This window comes from Rhincodon typus, chromosome 1, assembly GCF_021869965.1.
Source record: "Rhincodon typus isolate 14 chromosome 1, sRhiTyp1.1, whole genome shotgun sequence".
NCBI classification, from domain to species: Eukaryota; Metazoa; Chordata; class Chondrichthyes; order Orectolobiformes; family Rhincodontidae; genus Rhincodon; species Rhincodon typus.
This window is the reverse complement of record NC_063332.1, coordinates 108,311,847-108,338,151: the sequence shown is the minus strand read 5'-3', so window position 1 is coordinate 108,338,151 and position 26,305 is coordinate 108,311,847. Positions and strand designations below refer to the sequence as shown.

The window sequence follows — 26,305 nt, the reverse complement described above, 5'->3', positions numbered from 1 at the left end:
TTACCCTGTATTCGTACACTAAGCGACCTGTAGTTCTGGGTTCTCCTGCCATCTGGAACTCTTGCATCTACCTTGTCCAGTTCTCTTTTGAATTTTATATGTTTCTGAGATTCCCCTCATTTTTGTTGAACTCCTAAATTGCTTGATTGTGTAATTCTTAGCACTTTGTTATTTAGTAAATGTTCAATTGCAGAAACTCATCTCAAGTTGAACAGTCTGTTTTGAATTTTGTGAATGAGTAGATTCTCCAGTCTTCCAAACTTAGTCTACTGGTGGATTGTATCAAACAGCATGTCCCTTCAGCTGTCACTTCTAAAATGTCTAGCTGTATTTTCTGTTGATGACGTACACTCTACATTACCCAATCATACCAGAAAGATGGTGTGGATATCTCTGGATGATTTCCTCAAGGCAGTGTCCTAGGCCCAGCAATCTTCAGCTGTTTCATCAATGACCTTTTCTAAACATGAGGTTAGAAGTGGGGATGTTCAATTGCACAATGTTTGCCATTTGCAACTCCTTGCGTAGTAAAGCAGATCATGTTCAAATGAAACAAGGCCCAGAAGATATCCAGGTTTGGGCTGAAAAGTGATAAGTAGCATTTGCGTGGTGCAAATGTTAGGCAATGACCACCTCCTACAAGAGAGAATCTAACCATTGACCCTTGATGTTCAGTGATGTTTTCCATCACTGAGTCATCCACTATCAACATCTGGGGGTTACCATTGGCCAGAAACTCGACGGAACTCGCCATATAAAAGACAAATAGTGGCTAAAAAGAAGAGCAGGTCAGGGGCTAGTCATGCTGCAACAAGTAATTCACCGCCTGACTCTCCAAAGCCCGTCCACCATCTATAATGCACAAGCCAGGAGTGTGGTAGAATATTCTGGTTTTTTTTTCTGGATGAGTGCAGTTCCAACAACACTGAAGAAGCTTGACACTATCTTGGACAAAAGGGTGCACTTGTTTGGCACATCATCCACAAACATTCAGTCACTCCACCATCAACTCTCCGCAGCAATATATGCAGTCTACAAGATTCACTGCAGGAATTCACCAAAGATCCTCAGACAGCACCTTCTAAGCTCATGATGACTAACATCCAGAAGGACACGGGCAGCAGATACATGGCAACGCCACCACCTGCATGTTCCCTCCAAAGGGGAGATGATGCCCCTATTAGTATTATCCCTGGACAATTAATCCAAGGACCTGGGTTCAAATCCTGCCACGGCAGAAGGTGGAATTTGAATTTTTAAAAAAAAAAAAAAAAAAAATCTGCAATTTAGGAGTCTAATGATGGCCACGAATTCATTGCTGATTGTTGCAAAAATCCATCTGGTTCACTAATGTCCTTTTAGGGAAGGAAATAGCCATCCTTACCTGGTCTGGCCTACATGTGACTCCAGACCCACAGCAATGTGGTTGACTCTTAACTGGCCTCTGGGCATTTAGAGATTGCCTCGCCAATGATGCCCTCATCCGGTAAATTTTAAATAAAAAAACCATTCAGCATCCTGACTTGGAAATATATCACTGTTCCTTCACTGTTGCTGGGTCATAATCCTCAAATTCTCTTCCAACGACATTGTAGGTTTGCCTACAGCAAAAGGACCTTCTGTGGTTCAAGAAGGTAGCTCACTACCACCTTCTCAAGGTCAACTAGTGATGCTTAATAAATGCTGGCCCAGCCAGAAATACTCACGTCACACGAGTGAATAAAAAACACACAATTTTTGTTGTGTTGCTTTTGGGATACTACAAATGATTATTTTATATAATGTTTATAATAATAAGGATATCATTTACAAATTTTGTACGGAAGTTTAGCTATGAAGTAGGAGATTCTAAGTCTTTTTAAAAATTCTTTGAAGTGTTTATTCTTTTTAATTCACTTTGTGAAAAGTGTTTTTTAAACTTTTGTTTTGCAGATGGAAGAACTGGTGGATTCGTGGGATCTTGTCACTCGCTATGATTTCATTTTTTTTCCTAATCATCTACCTAGGACCCATAGTACTCATGCTTGTGGTCAGTAAACTAATATTAGTGGAACAATTTTGCTTCTCTAACTTAAAAAGGATGTTTATTAAGAAAATGTCTTGCTGCAAAGCAGCAATTACTCTACTGTAGTCCTAAATTTGAATTTTGATTTTCACTAAATCTCAACTCACCTGATACAAGTTAAATTTGGCTGAACAAAGACAGACACATTTTGCCAAAGCTTTTCATCTTGCACTCATCAGGACAATTCAAAGAGGTACCAGTTCAAGGGAATAATCAGCATTTATTCCTCATGAGACAAGAGAACTGATTGGTTGGTCAGTGAACACTTAATGGTGGAGCCTTTGCCATGGAGGATACACAAATTAGTGATGATTGATAGTTAACTGCAGGCTTCATTTGAATTTAAACCTGACTGGTTTACTCTAATTTAGCAAACTTTTTGTCCAAAGAAATAAGCCAGTGAGTAGCCTTCACCTAATTTGCTGACTTGAAACAGGTAAAGTGCCCACCTGTTCTTTTTTGCCTGTGATGACAGGGCTTTATGTATTAATATTTGTACTTTTTCCAGTGCTTGTTGGTGCCCCACGCAATGAGCCTGAATAACGGTCCTAAATTAGTTCTCAATATAATTCTTTGCACAGTCAAGTTATCCAGCAGTTGGATCAAGTGCTGGTTTTCCATTATTTTCATTGTGTTCTTTTATTAATTTTGCTTTGGAGCAGTGAACCGTGAACTGGAAGCTAAAGATGACATTTGGACTGTGGGTAACAGCTTGTGTTCAAAGGAAAACAGACCAAACAAGCTTTTGTTTATCTGTGAGGCCAGGACTGAAAGTTAATTGCAGTTTGGTACCTTACCAAAGGTTTTGTAGCTGCTTCATCATTGGCAAGAACATGATGTTTAAAAGGGGAGGCAATGATCTAGTGGTATTGTCACTGGACTGTTAACCCAGAGACCCAGATAATGTTCTGGGGACCCGGGTTCGAATCCTGCCACGGCAGATGGTGGAATTTGAATTCAATAAATATCTGGAATTAAGAGTCTAATGACGACCAAGAATCCAAGGTCGATTGTCAGGAAAAACCCATCTGGTTTGCTAATGTCCTTTTTAGGGAAGGAAACTTCCACCTTTGCCTGGTCTGGCCTACATGTAACTCCAGACCCACAGCAATGTGGTTGACTCTCAACTGCCTTCTGGGCAATTAAGGATGGGCAACAAATGCTGCCTAGCCAGTGATGCTCTCATCCCATGAATAAATAAAGAGAAAAACAGATAGCAGAAGTTGACTATTAACGAGGTCAGTACCTGGAACTTGGTTCCAGCAAATCTGGAAAAGAGCTTGCGCTTGAGTAGATGACAGATGTCGAATGGTAATTGGGTCCTCATGGAGGAGATGGCCTGCCTGTTAGGGAGTGGCTAGTTTGAATTGGGTTTTAGACTGTGTTTTCAGGAGAAGGAATGTGGTTGTTGATGGTAGAACTTGTGGATTTGAGATCCTCTGCCCAACCTCCCTTTTCAGCTCTTGGAAGTTAAGAGAATAGAAAACTAAATTATAAATGTTTGCTGCCTTAATCTGAGTGAACAGAAAAGGTGACCCTTATCAACTTTTCAGAAAATCAACCAAGATACCATTATCTCTGTCTGTGGAGCAACTCATTGTGAAAATCATTTAAGTAATCTGGCCAGTTTTGTTGTTTTCTTTTATTTATTCCTTAACCGTGTTTTTCTGTCTGTCCTAGCCCTTGATTGCCTGTCTTGCCTCTGACTGGTACTGCACAATGAGAAAAAACCTAAATGGTTGGGTGAATTGCTAAGCTAGTTTCTAAGAATGGCCCTATCAGTAACCTCATAAATAATTAGCAAGTCATCTCTTCACTCTGCACACCCAATGCTGAAATAGGCTACATCAAAACCATCCTGTGGAATAATGGTATTTCTCATTGTACATTGCACAAACTTTTGAAAGGTCCTGAAGAGTGTCCAGTATACTTGAGAATACCCTGGAACATGAAGATTTCCCAAATGTTTGAGCAACAGATGAAGCTAACAATAGCATTAGCATGAAACATAGTAGTAACACGAGCGGTATTCAGCACTAACAGGATTCTGCCATCAAGCCAAAAAGATGTTCTACTTGACATGCAAGTGTATAAGGTGTGTAGGCCACATGTCCTGAAGACTAGAAGATCTTATCAAACAGCATATCCATTCTGCAGTTCTAAGAAGTCATACTGAACTCAAAATATTAACTGTTTCTGTCTCCTCTGATACTGCCAGACTTGCTGAGTTCACCAGCATTCTGTGTTTGTTTCAGATTCCTAGCATCTTTAATATTTTGCTTTTATCCATCTCACAACAAACAAGGTCAGAAGTCACATGACACCAGGTTATAGTCCAATAGGTTTATTTGAAATCACAGGCTTTTGGAGCACTGCTGCTTCGTCAGGTGACAAACAAGGGACTGAGTGTCCAACCAGGCTATACTTGCAAATCTTACAACAGTGACCAATATTAGATGTGATTCTGCAATTGAACAACATTTAGTGGATAATCCTGCGTGTGCAAAGAATTGTGTTGATAAATTTAAGATTTTCAATCAAACTCGCAGTATGACATACTAATGTCATACAAGCTACATAGATTAAGGTACAAAGTGTGCCTTTGCAGATTGAGCTTGTATGTGTACTGTGCCTTAACAGAATAAATGACTGCCGTTCGCTGGTTCATTGATCAAGGCATTGACCTAAGAAATCAGTCAATTAAAATTTCAACAAGACTTTGGCAATAAACTGTCAATTGTCATTAATTAGATTATTATTACTTAGTACATTCTCCATGGCAATGCCTCTATCAGTGAGTGCAATCTTTTCATATAGTAAAGATATTAGTTTTTCACTTGAATTAGTATTCTTGCAAATTTCCTAATGAGTGTAAGATGGACATATTTTGTTGAAGTGTTTCTTTTTAAGCAATAATTGAATGTAGTGCAACCAAAAGACTCTTTTTGCTATCAGTTGATTAATTTTTGAAGTTTTCTGTAAGATGACTATAGTGTAAGCCCTATACCAGAAATAATATTTCCAACTAAGAGGAGCCAAAACACGTTCTGGTAAGACTACTTGAACAGTTTCATTTGTATTGAAATTGTATTAAAAGTTAAACATTTTGAGAAGGAGAAAAGAAGTGAACAGGATAATGGTAATAAAAATAAATCACTTAAAATATTTTGTTTTTTGAAATTGTTACTGCTAATTGAATATCATTTACAAATTTTCAGGAATAATAATCATGTCTATCTTGTTCTCCTTACTGCTATGATTCTTTCGTTTCACCTCTTTTGTTTTTTCGGTTCTCTCTCCAAACTTCTACCACTATTTTCACCTATTATGTTTATGAACAGTATGTTGTTGCTTTTTCCAATAATCCCTCACCACCACTTTTCACAATTTTTGACTTTACTAAACTATTCACACTTTTCAACACTATCATTGTCTTTTCTGCCAGACTCATCTTCACTCCTTCTTTTACATCTATCTGTTTGAAACTCGATATGCAAGCACATTTGAAACAAAATTATCCCTATCATCATTTACCAAGTTGAACTCGGCTGCATATTGTTTGCTGTGCACTACATTTCTCACTCAATGCTGCATTCCTAGAGTTAAATAAACCTGAACATATAGGTTTCCATTATGAACTATCCCCTTTACCTGTGTCACTAATGTCTGCTGAGACAGCATTTTCTCACCTCTCTACTAGTGTACAGAATTCACCTTGCACAACAATTTGCTTCTCTGGACCCTAGATTGACCAATGCTTAGTGACATATTTGACCAAGGTTTCGCCCTAACATCTCCTTCAGCCATACACTGCTATGGTGGCAACCCTCTCAGCTTTTTCTTGCTTTTATACACAAATTTTAACATTAAGTTCATTCTTTGTTATACTACCACTTTCTCATACTTCTTTCCCTTATTCCCTTGATGTCATCTGTGACACCAAGTGCTGATAAATTAATGTCCTTATTGCGATCATCAATCCTCCCCTCCCCACCCCTCCACTCCAGTTATTATTCTCTTGTAGCATCTTTCTGACTTTTATCTTCCCTGTGTCTACCCCATCCCTGACCTGAGCATGGTGTTATAATCTCGGTTGATGGTACTACAGGACATGGTGATATTCTGACTTGACAATTTAAAAAAAAATTTCAAAGTGGTGATTATTTGCTTAAACATAGTCACACAAGGCTGAAGAGTTACTTTTAAGAAGGAAACATGAGTTTATTACAAAAGAAACAAAAACAAAAAGGTTAGGTGGATTGGCCATGCTAAATTGCCCATAGTATCCAGGGATGTGCAGGCTGTGTGGATTAGGCATGGGAGATGCAGGGTTACAGGGATAGGGTAGGGGCCTGGATTTGTGAGAGATGCTCTTTGGAGGGTTCGCGTGGACTTAATGAGCTGAATGGCCTGTTTCCACACTAGGGATTCTGTGAAAAACAAAAGCTATCTAAATACCAAACACAGTTTGAAAGAAACAGCAAAATAGATTCATCCCTTTCTTGACATTTTCTGTTAGAGGTTCAAATCCATAGAAGTTACCCCTCTACTTTTAAATTTAAATTTGACTTAGTTGATTCATTCCAGTTCTATTTTATGGCCTGTGAAGTCCACTTAGATGAATACTGTCAAAACTGAGACACATGACTTTATCAACTTTTAGTAACCTGCAGATTTCTAACCAAATATTTCTGGTTTGAAAATTTCACAAACAAAGCTTTAATACTGAGGTAAATGTGCTTCCCCTGGATTGCCTTATTTTGTTTCTAGGAAAGTATATTTCCTTCTCATCGCAGTCAAGTTTCCTCTGAACTGTGCTAATGCTTCTAATCTCTGTTTCTGAAGCTAAAATCAGTATTTGATTTATCATAATCCAAATAAAGCGAATGGTCCTCTGTTTATGTCACCTCTCAAAACACAGCAAAATCAATTGTCCATTAACAGTCCGGGGTTCTCTTTTGTCTTACACATAGTGAATTAGGTCACTGTTTTGGAAGAATTTCCTGAGGTAGTTTTTTTAAATACCTTGTTAAATGTTATGGACTCATGTCACATTATCCCTAAAGAAGATTGAAAATGTATCTTGGAGAGACATTTTCATTTACATCTTAAAAAAAATCATTTTTTCTACTGTGTGCTGGTGACCTACCTAGCTTTAGTCCCATTAGTTTGTCAAATACTTTGTCCTCATGATAGACACTCCTAAAAGACATTTTCCTCCTATTAACACCTTACTTATTTGTTATCTTTGGGATGCTTATAGTATCTTTCATTGTGAAGATCAAGGTGAACCATTGGTTTAAAATATCTGCCATTTCTGTTTTCCTCATTGTCATTTCCCCAGTCGCATGCTCCACGTGTCGAACGCCCGCTATAGCTACTCTCTTATATACGTGTAGAAGCTTTTGCTATTTGATTTTCTTTGTAAGCAATTTATTAACATAACCAATCTTTTATCTCTTCTTTTATTAGACGTTTAATCATCTGGTTCCTAAACATACATTCCACTGCCTACTACTAGTTTTCACCACCCTATATGCCTTAGGTTTTGATGGGCTACTATCCTTAACTGCCTTCTGTTAATTCTCATTGAGTACTCCTTTTTGACAGGAACACATTTTTATTGTGTTGTGAAATATCTGCTTAAGTGTTTTCTGCTGCTGATCTGACCTTTCCCTTGGTCTATTTTTCCAGCCTGCTTTAGGCAACTCTTTTCTACATATCCTTGTAATTGCCTTTATTTAATTTGAAGATATTGGTTTGAGACATATTGCTCTCACTCAAACTGAGCTTGAAATTCTGTTTGCTAGACCCTAGAGGATCCTTAACTAGGAGATCGCTTTAATAATCATACCTAATTGAACGTTACTAGATCTAAAAAGAAAACATTTTCCTGCGGAGATTCTGCAGCGCATCATTCTAAGAAACAATCCTGCTGCATTCTACAGTTTGTCTTCCATGTTACCCTTGCCCATCTGACTTTTTTGTCCAGTCAATATGCAAGATAAAATCACCTTTAACAAATGTAGTGGCCTTCTTACACACCTCCGTTATTTCTTGATTTTGTGCTTCTTTCTATAGAGAAACAACTCTTTGGGGGCCTATAAACGTCTCCCAACAATGATTGATTTATTCCTCTTGCCATTCCGTATTTTCCTCGTTATTCCTTACTTCTGCTTAAACTGATTCCACATCACAATTTATTGCACTAACGTTCTTACTCACCACTGCAATGATAACTTCCTTTATTAACACACTATTCCATCTTCTTTTCCTCTTTGCCAATTTTTTTCAGAACAAGTAATAGCCTTAAATATTGGGTTCCAGCTCTGGACACCATGCAACTATGTCTCTGTGATAGATATCAAGTCATGTGCATTTATTTCTATTTGTGGCATCAGCTTATCAATCTTGGTAGAGTTTCATGCATTCAAATAAAGGGCCTGAGGCTTTGATCATTTTTGACTTATTGTAGTTCTAATTTCTACTGAACTCTACTGCATGCAGCTTATAATTTTGTGAACTTTCCAGTCGCACCATGATGATCATTCATGTCTACACTACCCTGCATGTCTGCTTTCTCATTTCCTTTTGATGTTTTAAACTTCCCTTCAAATGAACTTTTCTCACCCCTGACTCCTATCAATTAGTTTAAAGTCCTATCTTACAATCCCAGTTAATGATTCGCCAGGATACTGGTCCCAGCGTGGTTCAAGTGAAGCCTGTGCTAATGGAACAGCACACACTATCCTGAATACTAGTATCGGAACCCATTTCTCCCACAACAGTCTTTGAGCCATGCATTAATTCTCTAATCTTATTTGCTATACATCAACTTGCACATGGCTTGGGTAAAAATCAATTATTACCTTTTGTGGTTCTCCTTTTTTAATTTAGCCCTGTTCATAGTCACTCAGCAGATTCTCTTTCCTAGTCCTACCTATGCTGTTGGTACCTTGGTGGATCAAAACAACTGGATACTTCCACTTCCACTCCCACTCCCATTCCAAGTTTGTCTACAGCACAGAAGAGGCACCGGATAGGCCTCACAGCCTCTGGAACTTCGTCTTTGGTACAGAGGACAGTATCTATTCCCGCAGCTATGCTATGACTTATTACCGTTAACGTTTCTGTCTTCTTCCCTACGTGAATAGTTCTGTACCATGGTGTTGTTGTCAGTTAGTACGTCCTCCCTGCTGTCTGTGCCCTTGTCCACTCCAGGAGCAAGAATCTCATACACAACAGAGCCCTAGGAATGCTCTGTTCATAGTCCATAGAAAGTGGAGTCGCAGGTAGACAGGGTGGTGAAGAAGGCATTTGGCATGCTTTTCTTCATTGGTCAGTGCATTAAGTATAGGAGTTGGGACACCATGTTGTGGTTGTACAGGACATTGGTGAGGCTGCTTTGAGAATATTCTGTTCAATTCTGGTTTCCCTACTATAGGAAAGGAGGTTGTTAAATTTGAAAGGGTTTGAAAAAGATTTATAAGGATGTTGTTGGGATTGGAGGGTTTGACCTATAGGGAGAGGCTGAATAGGCTAGGGCTTTTTTTTTTGACCTAGAGTGTCAGAGATTGAGGGGTGACCTTTATATAGAGGTTTATAAAATGATGATGGGCGCATGTTGGCTTAGTGGTTAGCACTGCTGCCTCTCAGCACCAGGGACCCAGGTTCGATTCCACCCTCGGGCGACTGTCTGTGTGGAGTTTGCACGTTCTGCCTCTGTCTGCGTGGATTTCCTCCGGGTGCTCTGATTACCTCCCACAATTCAAAGGTATGCAGGCTGGGTGGATTGGCCACGCTGAATTGCCCATAGTGTTCAGGAGTGTGTAGATCAGGTGGGTTATGGGGGTGGGTGAGATGCTCCAAGTGTCGGTGTGGACTTGTTGGGCTGAAGGGCCCGTTTCCATACCGTAGGGATTCTATGATTCTGTGAGGGACGTAGACAGGTTGAATAGCCAAGGTCTTTTTCCAGGGTAGGGTGTCTAAAACTGGAGGGCATAGGTTTAAGGTGAGAAGAGAAAGATTAAAAGGGGACCTGAGTGGCAACCTTTTCCGGCAGAGGGTATTGCTTGTATGGAATGAGCTGCCTGAGGAAGTAGTGGAGGCACGTACAATTACAACATTTAGAAGGTGTCAGGATGGCTATATGAATAGGAAGGGTTCAGAGAGATATGGGACTAGATCAGTTTAGGATATCTGGTCAGCGCAGACGAGTTGGACCAAAGAGTCTGTTTCCGCGCTGTATCACACTATAACTCTATATATTGGGTAAAGGTCCTGACTGAGGCTTCTCCAAAGCTTAAATTCTGGATCCCAAAGCCTATTTCACTTGCAGTTGTACCCACCTGTTCCTGACCATGGACCAAATTTAATGCAGTTATTTTAAGGGTTATGACTATTTCTTGAAACAGTGTTCAAGTAACTCTTCACCTCTCTGAGTTATAGTTTCTGCAGCTTAAACTCCAGCTCATCAGCTCTGAGTTAAAGTTCCTCGAGCAGCTTGCCCCGGCACAGATGCAGTCGACCTGAATCATACTGGAGTCCACCTGCTCTCGTGTATTACAGCTGCAACACATTGCCTGCCCAGTAGTGTCTATTTAATTAATTGAGTTGGATGTTTAGTATTTTTAAAGTGAATTTCGTAAATGCCATTTTCACTTGTGATAATATCTCCTGGTTTAAAACAATTGCCTGTTTGATAGAGACGCAAAGAAGACCTACTGATGCCTACCTGTTTTGTTGTGAGATTTGGCTTTGACAGCAGTTTGAAGGGGTTGTCTGTGTTGTCAGTTTTTGTCTCCTGTTGCTGTGGCCCTTATGCAGGTACACTATCTGCATCATGATGATGCCAACTTACTGCAGACTCCTCCCAGACCTGCTGTAAACCATTCTTAGTGTTAAAGTACACTATACAGAATACATTCTGTTTGGATGTTCATAGCAAAATATTACGTATTAGTGCAATCCTATGGCCTAAAGATGACCAAGTAATTAGGTCTATTTAACTGATGGTTTTGTTAGAAATCATTTGAGTCTTTTTGTTGACTCTCCCTGTCATTATGGGAGCTGACCCAATGCCAGCATGCCACTTGTTCCCTGTTTTCCTGGGCTCTGTTTTGTGGCATAACATGGTGTTGCTTTCAAATAGAAAAGTTTCTTTGGTATATTGAGAATTTAATGCTGATTTTATTTTTCTTTATTCTTTTCTGAGATATGGATGTTGCAGACAAGCCAGAGATTTGTTGCCCATCCCTAGTTTTCCTTGAACTGAACAGTTCTCTGGGCCATTTTCAGAGCGCAGTTAAGAGTTAACCACATTACTATGGGTCTGGAGTCAAATATAGGCCAGACCAGGTAAAAATGACAGATTTTCTTCCCAAAGGACGTTAGTGAATCAGATGAACTTTTATCTGAATCAACGTAGTTACTTTTAGGCAATATTTTAATTCCATTTTTTTTTTTTGAGTTCTGGTTTCACATACGGGATTCGAACTCTGATTTCTAGTCCAGCAACGATACCATTGTTGGTATTTGCCTCACCTTGAATTGAACTGATGTTGATACAAATTGAGCACCAAATTGATAGTGTAGTAGCTGAGTCAGTCAAGTGCTTCTGGTGTCAACTGAGCAATCTTGCCTTTCTCACCTGCTGTCCAATTAAAGTTTAGATTTTCCCAGTTGAAGCCCCAATTTTTGTATTTTGAATTTTTGTAACTGGAGTGATTTAAATGTCTTAGAATCTATTTTGAATATACACTAATTTTTCATATTCTCTTTTAGGTTCTGTATGTTCAAATCAAGTGTTTTCATGAGATCATCACTATTGGTTACAGAGTTTATCATTCTTATGAACTACCTTGGTTCAGAACATTGAGCTGGTGAGTTTGGTCAAAATAAATAAAGTGCACTTTTATTACTTGCAGAAGAGCAAGGGAGACATGATGAGTCATGTTTCTTAAGTGTTCAGTGTAAAAAATGTAGTAGGAAAGTCAAGCTTATTTGATTCTGAGTGAGCCATGAACGCGGCACTTAAATAAAAATATCTTGATAGCAGTGCCACTTGTGGCTTCGTCTCTTTTCCTTCCTTCATTTTGTAATTCTGTGCATCTTTTGTCATAGCTGTCACCGTAAACATATTGAAAATCAAAATTAATCGAAGGGCAAAAAGCCCAAACCTCTGGATATCACCATTTGACTGTACTGTATTAGGGAATTGGGCAGTGATCCAGGCAGAGTAAATCAGCCAATCAGAAGTTTAACCCATAATTACATATAATCTTGCCATCAAGATCTTTTCATGGTCCCAAGGCGCAACAGTGACTGATGGAGGTCGACAAATGACTTGTATCAGATGATTCAGGCCTTGGTTTTGAATAGATAAAGTTCCCAAAATATTTGTTGCAGTGCACCAGTCAGTAGATTCATTGGAGTTTTGAATTATTTAGCCAAAATATATGATTTAAATTGAAAAATGTTAAAATGAAATTACTCAGTGCTCTGGAGTTGGAACTAATCTTGAGAGAAGTCATGAGCTCATCCTTTGTCTTGTATATCGCGGCTGTGAAGAATGGTTGGATTGACTTGCAGTTTTCAGCTTTGAAAGAAGGCATCTGTGAAATTTATTCATAGTATGATGGGATGTAAGGTGATTTATGTATCCGTTTTAATATGATTTATTTTAACGTTTGGAATTTAAACAGTGGCAAAAAGATATTGTCTGTATTCATGAAGGCAATAAGACCAGAAGATATAGAATTAGGCCATTTGGCTAATCGAATCTGCTCCTCCATTCGTTTGATCATGGCTGATGTGTTACTTAACCCCATTCTCCTGCCTTCCCCCGTAACCCTTGATCCCCTACTAATCAGGGACCTATCTATCTCTAGCTTAAAGACACTCAAAAACTTGGTCTCCAACGGCCTTCTGTGGCAATGAGTTCTAACCTCTGAAGAAATTCCTCTTCATCTCAGTTCTAAAGGGTTGTCCCTTCACTCAGAGTCTGTGCCCTCAGGTTCTGGTCTCTCCTATTAGTGGCAACATCATCTCCACATCCACTCTATTGCGGCCCCTCCATATACTTTAAGTTTCAATCAGATCCCCTCTCATCCTTCTCAACTCTGAGTACAAACCCAGAGCCCTCAACCGCTCCTCATGACAAGCCTTTGATCCCTGGCAATATTCTTATAAATCTGCTTTGGACCCCCTCCAATGCCAGCATGTCCTTCCTTAGATATGGGGCCTAAAACCACTCGCAATATCCTATAGGCAACCTGACCAGAGCCTTATATAGCCTCAGCAGTACATCTCTGTACTTATATTCTGTTCTCGTAATGAATGCTAACGTTGCATCTGTCTTCCTATCTGCCAACTGAATCTATGCGTTAACTTTAAGAGAATCCTGAACTAGGACTTCCAAGTCCCTTTGTGTTTCAGATTTCCAAAGCTTTTCTTTTTTTAGAAAATAGTCTATGCCTTTCTTCTTCCTACCAAAATGCATAACCTCTCACTTTCCCACGTTAAATTCTATCTGCCTCTTCTTTGCCCACTCTCCAAGACTGTCCAAGTCCTTCTGCAGCCTCCTCACTTCCTCAATCCTGCCTGTCCCTCCAACTATATTTGTGTCATCTGAAAACTTGGCGAAAATGCCTTCAGTTCCTTTGTTCAGATCGTTAATGAATAATGTGAATAGTTATGGTCTCAACACTGACCTCTGAGGAACTCCACTAATCCTGACTGCCATCTTGAAAAAGACCTTTTTATCCCCTGTCTCTGCCTTCTATCTGTCAGCCAATCCTCTATTCAAGCCAGTACATGTCCCTAATATCATGGGTTCTTATCTTATTTAGCAGCCTTCTGTGTGGCACCTTGCCAAAGTCCTTTTGGAAATCCAAATGGATCATATTTGCTGGCTGTCCTTTGTCTAACCTTGCTTGTTACCACCTTAAAGAATTCTAACAGATTTATCAGGCATAACTTCCCCTTGACTCAGCTCTGTTTTACCATGCACTTCCAAGTGCTCCTCAATCTTCTCCTTTTAACAATGTACTGTAAACTCTTACCAACCTCCAAGGTCAGGCTAACCAGCCTATATTTTCCTGTCTTCTGCCTCCCACCCTTCTTAAACAGGGATGTTGCATTAGCTATTTTCTAGTCCTCTGGGACTCTCCCTGACTCCGTTCATTCCTGAAGGATCACCACCAGTGCCTCTGCAATTTCCTTAACTGTCTCCTCTTTCAGTACTCTGGAGTGTAGTCCATCTGTCCAACTTCAGACGTTTCAGCTTCCCCAGCACCTTTTCTTAGTGAGGGCCACTCTGCCCCCTTAATTCTCTTGAAGTTCTTGTATTCTGCTGGTGTCTTCCACCATGAAAACTGATGCAAAGTACCTATTCAGTTCCTCTGCTATTTCTTTGTTTCCCATTAGTATTTCTGCAGCCTCCATTTTCCAGTAATCCAATGTCCACTCTTGCCTCTCTATAACCTTTTTAGATATTTAAAAAAAGTCTAGAAATCATCTTTTGTATTGCCAGGTAGCTTACTGTCATATTTCATCTTCTCCCCCCTTATTGCTTTTTTTAGTTGGTCTTTGTTTTTTAAAGGCTTCCCAATCCTCTAATATTCACCATATTGTATGCATTTTATTTTGCTTTCATGCTGTCTGTGTCTTCCCTTGTCAGCCATGGTTGCCTTAATGATCAACTTTTAAGTATTTTTATAGCCGTGGTGGTTTCTTTTCTAAAAAGCATAGTATGAGAGATACTTACTTCCTTAAAGAGTATTGGAGTTTTGTTTTTATTGGATGAGTTTACAAGAGTAGAGTAAACAGTTGTGCAATGGGCTTCAGTTAGAAAGTTCCAGAATTGATTGATTTTTTTTTTGGCTTAGGGCAAAAACACCCATAGCTTGAAGGAAACTGTACTTTGGTTTTGGTTTTGAAGTAGTCTTGGCTAAAGATGGATGCAAAGGACAGTTGCTCCTAAAGAAGAAGGTAGTTTAGAATGTTAAGAAATAGATTATCTCTGTGTAAGGTGCCTAATTTAGGCCAGACGAGAAGTGTTTCATTAAAACCCAAAAGATGTTATTTGAAGCTGAGAAAGTCTGTGCCTCTTCCTTAAGCTTTTATACAACTCAGCAATCTCTGTTCAAGTAAGCACTGCCACAGCCTCATGTCTTATTCTGTATGGCTTTTCCTAGCATAGCCAACCCTTTTTCAACTATTCACACTATCCGTTACAATCCATTCAGTATTCTCTCTCGGCAATCCCTTTATCTGCTTCTTCTTTTCTTCCTCTCTGTCTCTGGGCATTGTCTCCATCTATTCGACTCATTCCTTCCCCCACTCAACCACCCTTTAACCCCACTCACTCAACCCCCTCATCAGCATAACTACCATCCATTTCCCAGCTGCTTTCAGTTCTGATGAAGGGCACTAGAATCATTAATTTTGCTTTTCACTCCTCAGCAGGTTCAGCAACTTCTGTGTTTCTCCAGCACTTTATTTTTTGCGTAGAATGGTTAGATTTGTGTCCTTCTAAAGCAGAGCTTTGAGATTTCTTTATAGGCTTTTTAAGTTCATAAAATTTACAGACAATAAAATTATTCTTTATAATAACATATTCTTTACAAAAAGTTAGGGACGATCGTGACAGGACCTAATTCACTATTATCATATGCTAAGAACATACAAATTTGACAGCGTACAAAATTGCTATCTCTTGGTTTGAAAAATACTGTCAACTGGCTGGATCTTCTACTTTATATTCTGCATTTTCATAAAGTGTAAATTCATTTTTAAGTTGAATCACTTAGTTAATGATTGTAATAGTAACAATTCGGAAAAGACTGTAAAATTTCAGAATGATGTAAAAGAACTAGTGATACAAAGCAACAGCAATGAAGTGTCAAATTAATTTAGATATAAAGTTATTCTGCAGTTCAAGGCTGTTACTATATCATTGATTGTTGAGGTTGAGAAACTTGTTTTACTCTTTATTTCAATTCAATAATGTTTCAATACACTTTCTCCAAAATTGTTAATTTTTATCCCCCTGAAACCGTCTCTCAGGAGATGTAAACAATGACTGACTCGTAAATGTTCTTACAGAATTTATCTATGTATGTATCTGTGAATTTGGACAACGAATTTATAGCTTATGGATGCAGAAGCAAGATCATTGTCCTCTAAAATTTATTCTTTCTTGAAAAATGGACATTCCTGGCAAGACCAGTATTTATTGCCCATCCCTAATTACCCTTGAAGTGAGTGATTTGTAGGCCATATGAGGGCAGGGAAGACCCATTGCTGTGGATCTGCAGTCACATGTAGGACAGACCAAGTAATGATGGCAGATTTCCCCATCAAAAGACATCAATGAAGCAGGGAGATTTTTGCAGCTGTCAATGGTAGTTTATGGTCACTTAGTGAGACTCACTTTAAATTCCAGATTTATTAATTGAATTCAAATTTCACCAGATAGTGTGGTGGAATTTGAACGCATGTCTATCAATGATTCACCTGAGTCTCTGATTACTAGTCCAGTGATATTACCACAACAAAGAGCCATATTTGAGTTTATCACTTTGAATTTCCATGAAGACAGAGGTCAGGGATGGGGCAGGGTGTGGTGGTCGCTGCGGTGGTTGTGGTGTGGTGGAGGGAGCGGGTCTCTAACCTAGCCAAAGAATTTCCTGAGCCCTGATTCTGGAAGCTCTAACCACAAATGCAGCAGCCATCCTCTTTGCCGGAGTTTGCTTCTGTGAACTGTAGGCATGCAATGGTACATGTTAACGTGCAGCTGCCTTCAAACAACAGATCCAATTTTCACTAGTAGGATGTCCAAAATACACCTTGATATTTCAGGAGCAGGTCTAAAGATGTGAGTTATTTGGAGATTTTGGGAGGTGTCCAGGGGCACCTTTTGGGGTTAAAAGTAGACATGCTTGTGTTTTTAAAAATAGCTCTGAGTTTACTGAGGAAACTGTCTAGTTGTCAAGACATTTAAATCTCCTGGCATTTATTATTTGTTCTTTCTAAATAAAAACAATACACAGTCCATTGGCATAAGCCTGAGGATTACCATTATAGGACATGTACTGGACAACTGAACTTATAACCTGCAATTATCACAGGGATACCTTTTAGTTCAGGTGTGGTTGAAAGCTTCAAATGATTATTTAGTATTTGGTGTAGATGATGAATATAACTGTTTTTAATAAGGCTTATGTTTTAGAGCTTAAATATAATTACTTAGATTTATCATAGTGTATCATGTTAACGTAGTGAAATCATAACTAGGATAGAATAAAGTCCTCATGTCTATCAGCGTGGATTCTGAGGCCTGGTCATAGTGGATACTGGATAAGTTGGCATGGAGGACATAAAGGCAAAGTGTGGTGGTGAAGGTATGGGTTGACATGCTCTATAGGGACTGTAAGGGCTGTGTTAAGGGTGGGTAGTGGACAGGATTGTAAGGAGGAAGTGAGACCAATGGTATGGATGGGCGCATAGTTTGGCAGGGAGATTATTAATGCCTAGAGGGCATAGATGAGCATGGAGGTTATGAAGAAACAGGGATTTTTTTGGAGGACCATGAGATGGCATGGGTACAGTGATAGGGGAGTATGTTAGGGTGATGGCAGGAGAACTTTTTTTTTTAATATAGAGTTGTGCTGGCTCCTCAATCACTGAGTCAGGTCTTCCACATAGCCTACCTTGGGCCTGAATTCCATTCTCACACACCTAAACCAGAAATAGACCATCTGAGTAATTTTCTCTGTCCTGGAGTTTGTGAAGCTAGGCATTTTCAGAACTTTGCTTCCCTAACCTGATAACTATATTTAACTCTATATATTTGTAGGCCATTCTTCATTCCCATGCCAATTGTTCAACTTATTGTATTTACAGTTGCTTTCAAACATAGTTTCACAGTTTTATTGAACAAGGAATGATGTTTAATGAAGATTGAGGAAAGTTAGAGAACATATTTTTGAATGGGGGGGAAAAGCTATTAGCAGCAGAAGAGATACAGTGTAAAATGTGTGCTTTGCCTGGACAGTTTATTGGCTCATTATCTGATGCTTCATCCTATGTTATTTTCTTGGCAATTTTTAAGTGATCTTTACCATTGCTTCCCGTTCTCAAGCAGGACAAGGAGACAGGTTTCATGTCTATCTCAGTCAGATGATGACTCAAACCCACATTGCTGACGTTTTTCTGAACACACGCTAGTCATCTTGCCATCTGAATGAACTGAGCACTTTGCAGCCTGTATCCTCTCTATTAAATTGGCACTCTGCTTTCACTCATTGCATTGCATCTTCAGTATTACAGATTTTATCAACTAAAAGTACATGAAATGTGAAATAACTTATTCGGCTATTTGGTCCATACTGTGGTGGTGGTGTGACCAAATGAGGAAAGGGTAGACTGGTTTCCTGTTCCTCCCACTGCTTGTTTGATAGGAACACAGTTTTGAATTTAAATAGGATGTAATTGCAAATTCATTGTGTACTTGTTTCTTCAAATGCACTTTATAAAGAATTAGACTTTCTTGTGTGTAACAAGTAATGTGTCAGTTTTGTTGAGCTAAAACCCACCCAGCTAAAAAACCAAAAAAGTGAAAAATATGTCCTTGCTTATATAACTCTCATGCAGCAAAACACGCAAACACACTCAGACCACATATGCAAAAAATACAAATTGTAAAGTAGAGAAGATTAACTTTAGCCAAGTGCAAAAAGAAAGCACACACAACTTCAAAACGGTGAGCTATAGACAAAACAGGCATGGGAAAGTTTTGTTTTAAAATAAGCAAGAGTCACAGCAGCTGCATTGCTAAGTCTCTACATGGAATAGCTTTAAACTTCTCCTGTAAACCCTCCATAGGTCAATGTTTGCAAAGCACAGGGAATGTCAGGAAAGTTGATAGGAAAATGACTATCATGAATTGGAAGACACAGATGTTCTATCTTAATTTAGGATGTTTGTACTTAGTGCAGAGTTTTTTTTAATGGCTATTTTAGAACTGGATAAGAAAGTGGCGAAAATAAAGATGGCCATTAGAAATTAAGTGATGCACAGAGTAAACATTTAAGGCCTGTCTGAACAGGACCGGTGAGGTCCTGCTAAGTGATGGGAAATACCAGAGGACCAACCTCCTGTATATGTGAATTTTAAAATTCACCATATGCAGAGGAGGTGGTGGAGGCTGGTACAGTTACAATAGTAAAAAGGAATCTGGATGGGTACGTGAATAGGAAGGATTTAGAGGGATACAGGCCAATTGCTGGCAAATGGGATGAGATTAATTTAGGATATCTGGTTGGCATGGACGAATTGGACTGAAGGGTCAGTTTCCGTATTGTACAACTGTGACTCTGTATATAACTTGTGTCCTCCAGGGAATAATGAATTTTTGTTCAAGGGGTTAAAACCAGCATTCCTTGCCTATCTGTAATTGCCTTAGAAAGGTGATGGTGGACTGCCTTCTTGACCTGCTGCACTTCAGGGGTTGTTGTGACAGCCACAGTACTTTTAGGAAGGGAGTTCCAGGGATTTGACCTGGTTATTGTGAACAAAGTGATTTAGTTCCAAGTTAGGATTATATGTGGCTTGGAAGGGTACTTGCAGATGGTGGTGTTCCCGTGCATCTCCTCCCCTTGCTCTTCTAGGTGGTAGAAGTTGCAGGTTTGGTAGGTAGTGTCAGAGGAGCTTTGGTGACTTCTTGCACTGCACCTTGTAGGTGGTACACCTTGCTGCCACTGTGTGTCAGTGGTTAAGGGAATGAATGATGAAGGTGCTGAAGGGGTACCAATCAAGTGGGCTGCTTTGACCTTGATGTTCAAATTAGTGTGTTATTGGAGCTACATCCAACAAGGCAAGTGGAGAGTGTCCCATCACACTGCTGACTTGTGCCTTCTAGATAGATGGATAATAGGGAGGTGGGAAATGATTTACTTGCCTAGAATTGCTAGACACTGACCTGCTCTTGGTCCTGGTCCTCTTCAGTTTGTGTTCATTAGTAACCCCTAGGATGTTGATATGGGGTCTTTAGTGATGTTAGTGTGATTGAATGTTAAGGAACAATGGTTGGATTCTCTGTTGTTGATGATGGTTGTCGTTTGCCACTTAAGTAGTACAAGTGTTATTTGCTATTTGTCAGACTTCGCCTGGGTATCATCTCAGACTTGATGCATATATATTTGTGAACTGCTTCAGTACCTTGGGTATCACAAATAGTGCTGAATATTGTGCGATTGTCGGTGATTATCCCTTTTTCTGATCTAATGGAGGAAAGATTATGAACGAAATGGCTGAAGATGATGTTTGGGTCTAGGACACTACCTTGAGAAAGTCACATGTCCTAGGGCTGAGATGACTGCTGTTAATCACAACCATCTTTCTTGTTAGGTATGCTCCAGCTGAGTGTTTTACGCTGATTCTCAATGACTCCTGTTTTGCTAGGGCTTTTTGATGACATGTTTGATCAAATGAGGCTTTGATGTTAAGAGCAGTCACTCTTTCATGTCACCGCTGGAATTCAGCTCTTCAGCCCATATTTGGGCCAAGTTTGTAATGAGCTCTGGAGCCAAGTGGCCCTGGTGGAACCCAAACTGAGTTTTGGGCAGCTGTGTGAGATGAATGAATTTAAAGAAAGTTCAAGTTGAAAATATTGTCCAACTTAAAATAACCAAGTATCAAGCATTAATGAAAAATTTTGATGTGAATCCATATTTTTTTTTTGGGCAGGTACATTCTTCTCTGTGTAAATTATTTCTTTTACGGAGAAACAGTCGCTGATTATTTTGGTGGTCTGGTGCGAAGGGAAGTGCCACTTCAGTTCCTGGTCCGCTATCACCGCTTCATCTCGTTTGCTATGTACCTAGCAGGTGAGTAAAGTTTAGTATATTTCCAAAGTTGTATTTGATTTACCAGAAATCTTTACTGTGTACACAATGAGTCTGAACTTGTTTCTTGTGATTTAAAGAATAATGTAGATTTTTTTTTTTGAACAGAACACTTCTCCAATTTTTCATAGTTCAGCAGCACTGTTGAGCTTTTTGCAAAACGCACTTTTTTTTTTTAAGCAGAGACTGTGAAACATCCTTTTGGCTGTTAACAATATGTATAATTTTTTTCAGAGGAAATTGTCACCCTCTGGTCTGGAGTGAGGAGTTTCTGATAAACATTTTGCATGAACAAATACATCAAGTTTATGTTGCTATTTTTCTGAAACAACAGTTCGCCATTTATTTAACCTTGATCAAAAGCAATCAATGGAAATTGAAGTTCATCTTGCTTCTATGCCCGTAAGGTGTGTGCATGTGTAGCTATATATCAGGTTAATAAATTTAATTGGTAAAATGCATTGTATCTTAGTAATTTGATCATTGAAGTTAAAAACAAATCCAAACCTGCTTTTTCACTTTTACAAAGCTTGTGAAAACAAGCATTATGATTGAAAATACTTTTTTGAAGTTCAGCGTAGAGGTGTCATCATTTTCAGATTTAAGTTAACCCCATCTTAAACGTTTATTTTTTTATTCAGTCATGGTATGTGGTGTTGCTGGCTGGGGTAGCACTTGTACCCATCCTTAGTTGCCCTTGAGAATGTGGTGGTGTGTTACTGCCTTGTAACCTGTTTGGTCTGAGTAGACCTACAACGCTATTGGAGAGGGAGTTCCAGGATTTTGACTCAGCAACACTGAAGAAATAGAGAGAGTAAGAACTGCCGATGCTGGAGTCCGAGATAACACACAGTATGGAACTGGAGGAACACAGCAGGCCAGGCAGCATCAAAGGAGCAGGAAAGCTGACGTTTTGGGTCGGGACCCTTTTTGGGGCCTTGGATCCTTCTTGACTTTTCAGAGAACTGCAAAAATTCACCAAGCATCATTGGTGGAGCAAGCAAATGTTTGCAGATGTGATGTTAATTAAGTTGACAGCTTTGACCGGATTGTGTAGAGCTGCTTCTGAGTGTTGTTGGACGAACGCTTTCCAGGCAGCTCTGATTACAACTCTGACTTGTGCTTGTGGATGGTGAACAAACTTTTGGGAAACAGGAGGTAAGTTACTCACTGCAGGATTTCTAACCTCTGACTTGTCCTTGATACCACGATGTTTATTTAGCTACTCTGGTTCAGTTTCTGGTCAATGGTAATCTCCACAATCTGCAATGGTGATGCTATTAAATGCAAAGGGCAATGGTTGGACTCCATCCCTTTGGCTGTGATCATTGCCTAGCAGTTACGTGGCACAGATATTACTTTGCCACTTGTCATCCTATACGTGGATGTTGTCCAGGTCTTGCTGCATTTGAATTTGGTCTGCTTCGGTATCTGATTCATTTGTGAATGATGCGTTCATAAGCAAATGTGCCCACTTCTGACCTTATGGAGGAAGGGTCATTGATGAAGCAACTGATGCTGATTGGGCATGGAGTATTATCCTGAAGAACTTAGATATGACTCAACCAGCAGAGAGTTTTCCCTCTGATCCCCAGTGACTCTAGTTTTGCTGGGGATCCTTGACAAAACACTTGGTCAAATGCAGCCTTGATGTCAAGAGCAGTCACACTTGCCTCGCCTGTGAAATTAAGCTCACATAGATGTTTGAACCAAGACTGCAATTAGGTCAGAAGCTGAGTGGTTTTGGTGGAACCCAAATTGAACATTGAGTTAGGAAAGTGCTGTTTGATGACAATGATACCGTTCATCACTTTACTGATATTTGAGATTCAACTGATGGGGCAATAATTGACCAGCTAGAATTTGTCCTACTACTTGTGTACAGAATGTTGATGGGCAATTTTGCCCAATGTTGCGTAAAAATCAGTGATGGAGCTGTACTGGGAAAAACTTTGCTAAGAGTCCGATGAGTTCTGGAGCACGCATCTTTAGTACTATTGCCAGAATGTTGTCAGGGCCCATAACCTTTGCAGGACCCGGTGTCTTCAGCTGTTTCTTGATATCAAATGAAGTGAAATAAATTGGTTGAAGACTGGCATTAACAACTTGACATTTCTGGCTCAAGATTGTTGTAAATGCATCAGCCTTATCTTGTGCACTTATGTGCTGGACTCCCCTATTACTGAGGATGGGGATACTTGTGGAACCTTCTTTGAGTTCATGACTGGATGTGGCTGGGCTGCGGACTTTGATTTGAACCATTTGGTATGGAATTACTTAGCCTTATCTGTCACTTGTTATTTATGCTGTCTGGCATGCAAATAGTCCTGTTTTGTGGCTTTACCAGGTTGACACCTAACTTTTATGTAGGTATGCCTACTCCTGACACACCTTCCTGCTTTCTTCTTTGAATCAGCATTCATTCCCTGGCTTGATGGTGATGTTAGAGTAGGATATAATTTGGGCCATGAGGTTGCAGTTGTGTTAGAGTTCAGGTTTGCTGCTGCTGATGGCCCATGACGCCTCTTGATTTGCTAGATCTGTTCAAAGTCTATCCTATTTAGCATGATGTTAGTGCCACACAACACGACAGACAGTATTTTCAGTGTGAGGGTTAGACTTCATCTCCACGACTGTGCAGTGACCACACTTAATGGTACTGTCATGGACAGGTCCATCTGCTGCAGGCAGATTTGTGAAGGTGATGTCATTTTTCTCTTGTTTGCCTCGTCACTTGCCACAGACCTCAGCAGGAGCTTTCCTTGTTCATGTTTGACTTGATGCCATAAGACATCATGGTGTTCAGAGTCAATGTTAGGGACTCCCAGGACAACTCCCTCTCAATTTCTTGACCACTATGCCCCAACCTCTGCTTGGTCTGACCTGCCATTAGAATGCAATTAACCACTTTCTGCCACCATTTGCAATAAGCTGTTGCCTCTAACCAGTTACTGAAAAACAAATTATTCTGCAGTTACCCTCTGTCTGCATAGTAAAGAACTGAAATACCTTGGGATGTTTTAGCTTGTAGGGTTATAGAGTAATTCATAATTTTATTTGTCTGTAGTTAGAATTGATTTCTTTGTAATAAAAGATAGTTTCTGAACATCAGAAACTTGGTCAGTGCTTTCTATTAACCTGAGTTCATTGACAGAAAAACTGGGAACTTTGAGTGATTTGATTAATTATTTTAACTTTTGTGATGACTCCAGGAGTGGTGGGATTGAGTATGAGTGCATTTACCCATGTGGGTTGTGGCAACAGTGAAAGGACAGACAAATAACCTCCGCCTTCATATCTTCTTGCCATGAAACTGATGCTACCTGAAAAGCTTCCAGTTTTGTTTTGAATTTAGTGCATGAAAAAAGACCTAGGTGATGATGCCTTGTTTTATTGTTCGTTTCTCTTCCTCTTTCCTTTCTTCCTTCCCTGTAGAGAAACCACCAAATCCCTAATGAGCATCTGCACGTTAAGGCACAAGGCCAAATTGCAACTTTGGAACAAAAACAAAGCTGCTGGAAAAGCAGCTGAGGAAGGGTCACCAGACCTGAAACGTTAACTTTGTTTTTTTTCCTTCACAGATGCTGCCAGACCTGCGGCAACTTGTTTTTGTTCCTGATTTACAGCATCTGCAGTTCTTTCGGTTTTTATTTAAGATTGCAACTTTAATGTTTGGAGAGTTGCACAAGAACTTCTGTTCTTGAATTCCATTCCACAGAAAATTGATGTCTAAACTGATTTGTCAACTTAAATTTTTATTCAGTTTTTGTCTACAGTGGTGACATTGAATGAACAGTTTGTGATGGAATTTGTTGCCGTAAATGATTAAGAAATAATAGAATTTCACCCTAGAATTTTCAGGAAGGTGAGATGTACGACTTCCATTGTGATTTACGAGCATTTCACATTAGCCTCCCCCCTAGACATTGAGGAGATCAGTAAACATTTGCTCTTTTACGCTCTATAAAGTAAAAAGCGTTAGTAAAATATCAATTGTTAAAGAACTTTTAAAATGATGGCCCTTCAGGCAGTAAGCTTCTTTTAACTACAGTTGAGTATTGGTTTGAATGACTAACAATAATTAAGAAGTTATGAAATTTGCCTCTACCTGAGATTTGCATGAGATGGTTTATTAGAATGGCTCTCACTGTAATTTTCATGTATACTTCTGTTGTATATTATGAAGGCTAATATATTTCTTGCTGTCACTTTACAGGCTTCTGCATGTTTGTACTGAGTTTAGTGAAGAAACATTACCGACTGCAGTTTTATATGGTGTGTATGCAATATTTTCTTCATAGTTGTCAATGAGCAGGAAAATTCTTCATAGTGCTGCAAGTTTTAGAAATGTTTTCTGTAGCACATGACCAACTAGACTCAGATGATCTAACTGGGGGCATGTGGCACATAACAAGTCTGATCTCTTGGTTTAAGATTAGCGCAGAAAAGTTTGTTTGCCTCAATACTAAAATTCCTAAGTAAAATAAATGGAACAGTGGGATCCCAGTTCTGGACAAGTACAGATTCACGACACAAACGTACTGGTAATTTGGCACATGTTAATTCTAAAATTAGCGCTTTATTCAGAGGTCATAAGAATCATATGGAAAGTAAAAAGGTTTACCTCAGTGTAGTGCTTGTTAGGATCATGTTACGAGGTTGAAGAAGACAGACTCTTTTGCTTGTGTTATATATGCAGCAGTTATCTGTGCCATTTTAGACCAGATTAGTTGGAAATTTCTAAAATTTAAAATCAGACACTAGAAATCTATTGTTCAAGAGAAATGTATTTTTTTGTATCTTCGTCGTATAAAAGCATCCTTATGATTTTTAATTAAATTCCACAACAACAAGGAAAGCATACAAATTAAAACTGTGATTCCACTCACTTAAACTCTTTCCCTGCTCAGTGTCAACATGTCAGAAAGTGGTGGCTTGATCTGTACAGTGACAAATAAGTTAAATAGTCTCCTTGCACGTCTGGTATTGAGTTGATAAATCATTTTGTTTGAACTTGGTATCCGAACGTTTAAATCATTAAAATCATCAAATGGACATTTGATCTTGATTTCAATTGTGTTGACTGTTCTAACATCGAGAACCTGTCTCGTCAGTTTGTGGCAAACTTATACAGTGAAATGAAGCATAATATCCTTGAGCTTTGTTGAATTCCCATTGTAGTGAAGCACATCACCCCAAAACCCTACTTGATTGCATGGTGTAGCTGCATCCTAACTTCATGCGACTTATCCATGCGTGAGAGATATTTTAAGATCCCATTTGTTTCAGTAAATTATAAATTTCTTAACAAATTTTAATCATTCAGCCATAA

General features: G+C 39.2%; 1 protein-coding gene across 2 annotated transcripts in view; it reads left to right on the top strand.

Annotated features, from left to right (window-relative positions):
* cds1 (CDP-diacylglycerol synthase (phosphatidate cytidylyltransferase) 1) overlaps nt 1-26,305 on the top strand; it is a 105,021-nt gene that overhangs the window by 52,084 nt on the left and 26,632 nt on the right. For both annotated transcript variants that reach the window (XM_048605147.1, XM_048605153.1), the window contains exons 3-6: nt 1,933-2,029; nt 11,849-11,946; nt 20,816-20,955; nt 25,190-25,248. In XM_048605147.1, coding sequence (XP_048461104.1) covers nt 1,933-2,029; nt 11,849-11,946; nt 20,816-20,955; nt 25,190-25,248 — 394 coding nt within the window. The remainder of the gene's footprint in view (nt 1-1,932; nt 2,030-11,848; nt 11,947-20,815; nt 20,956-25,189; nt 25,249-26,305) is intronic.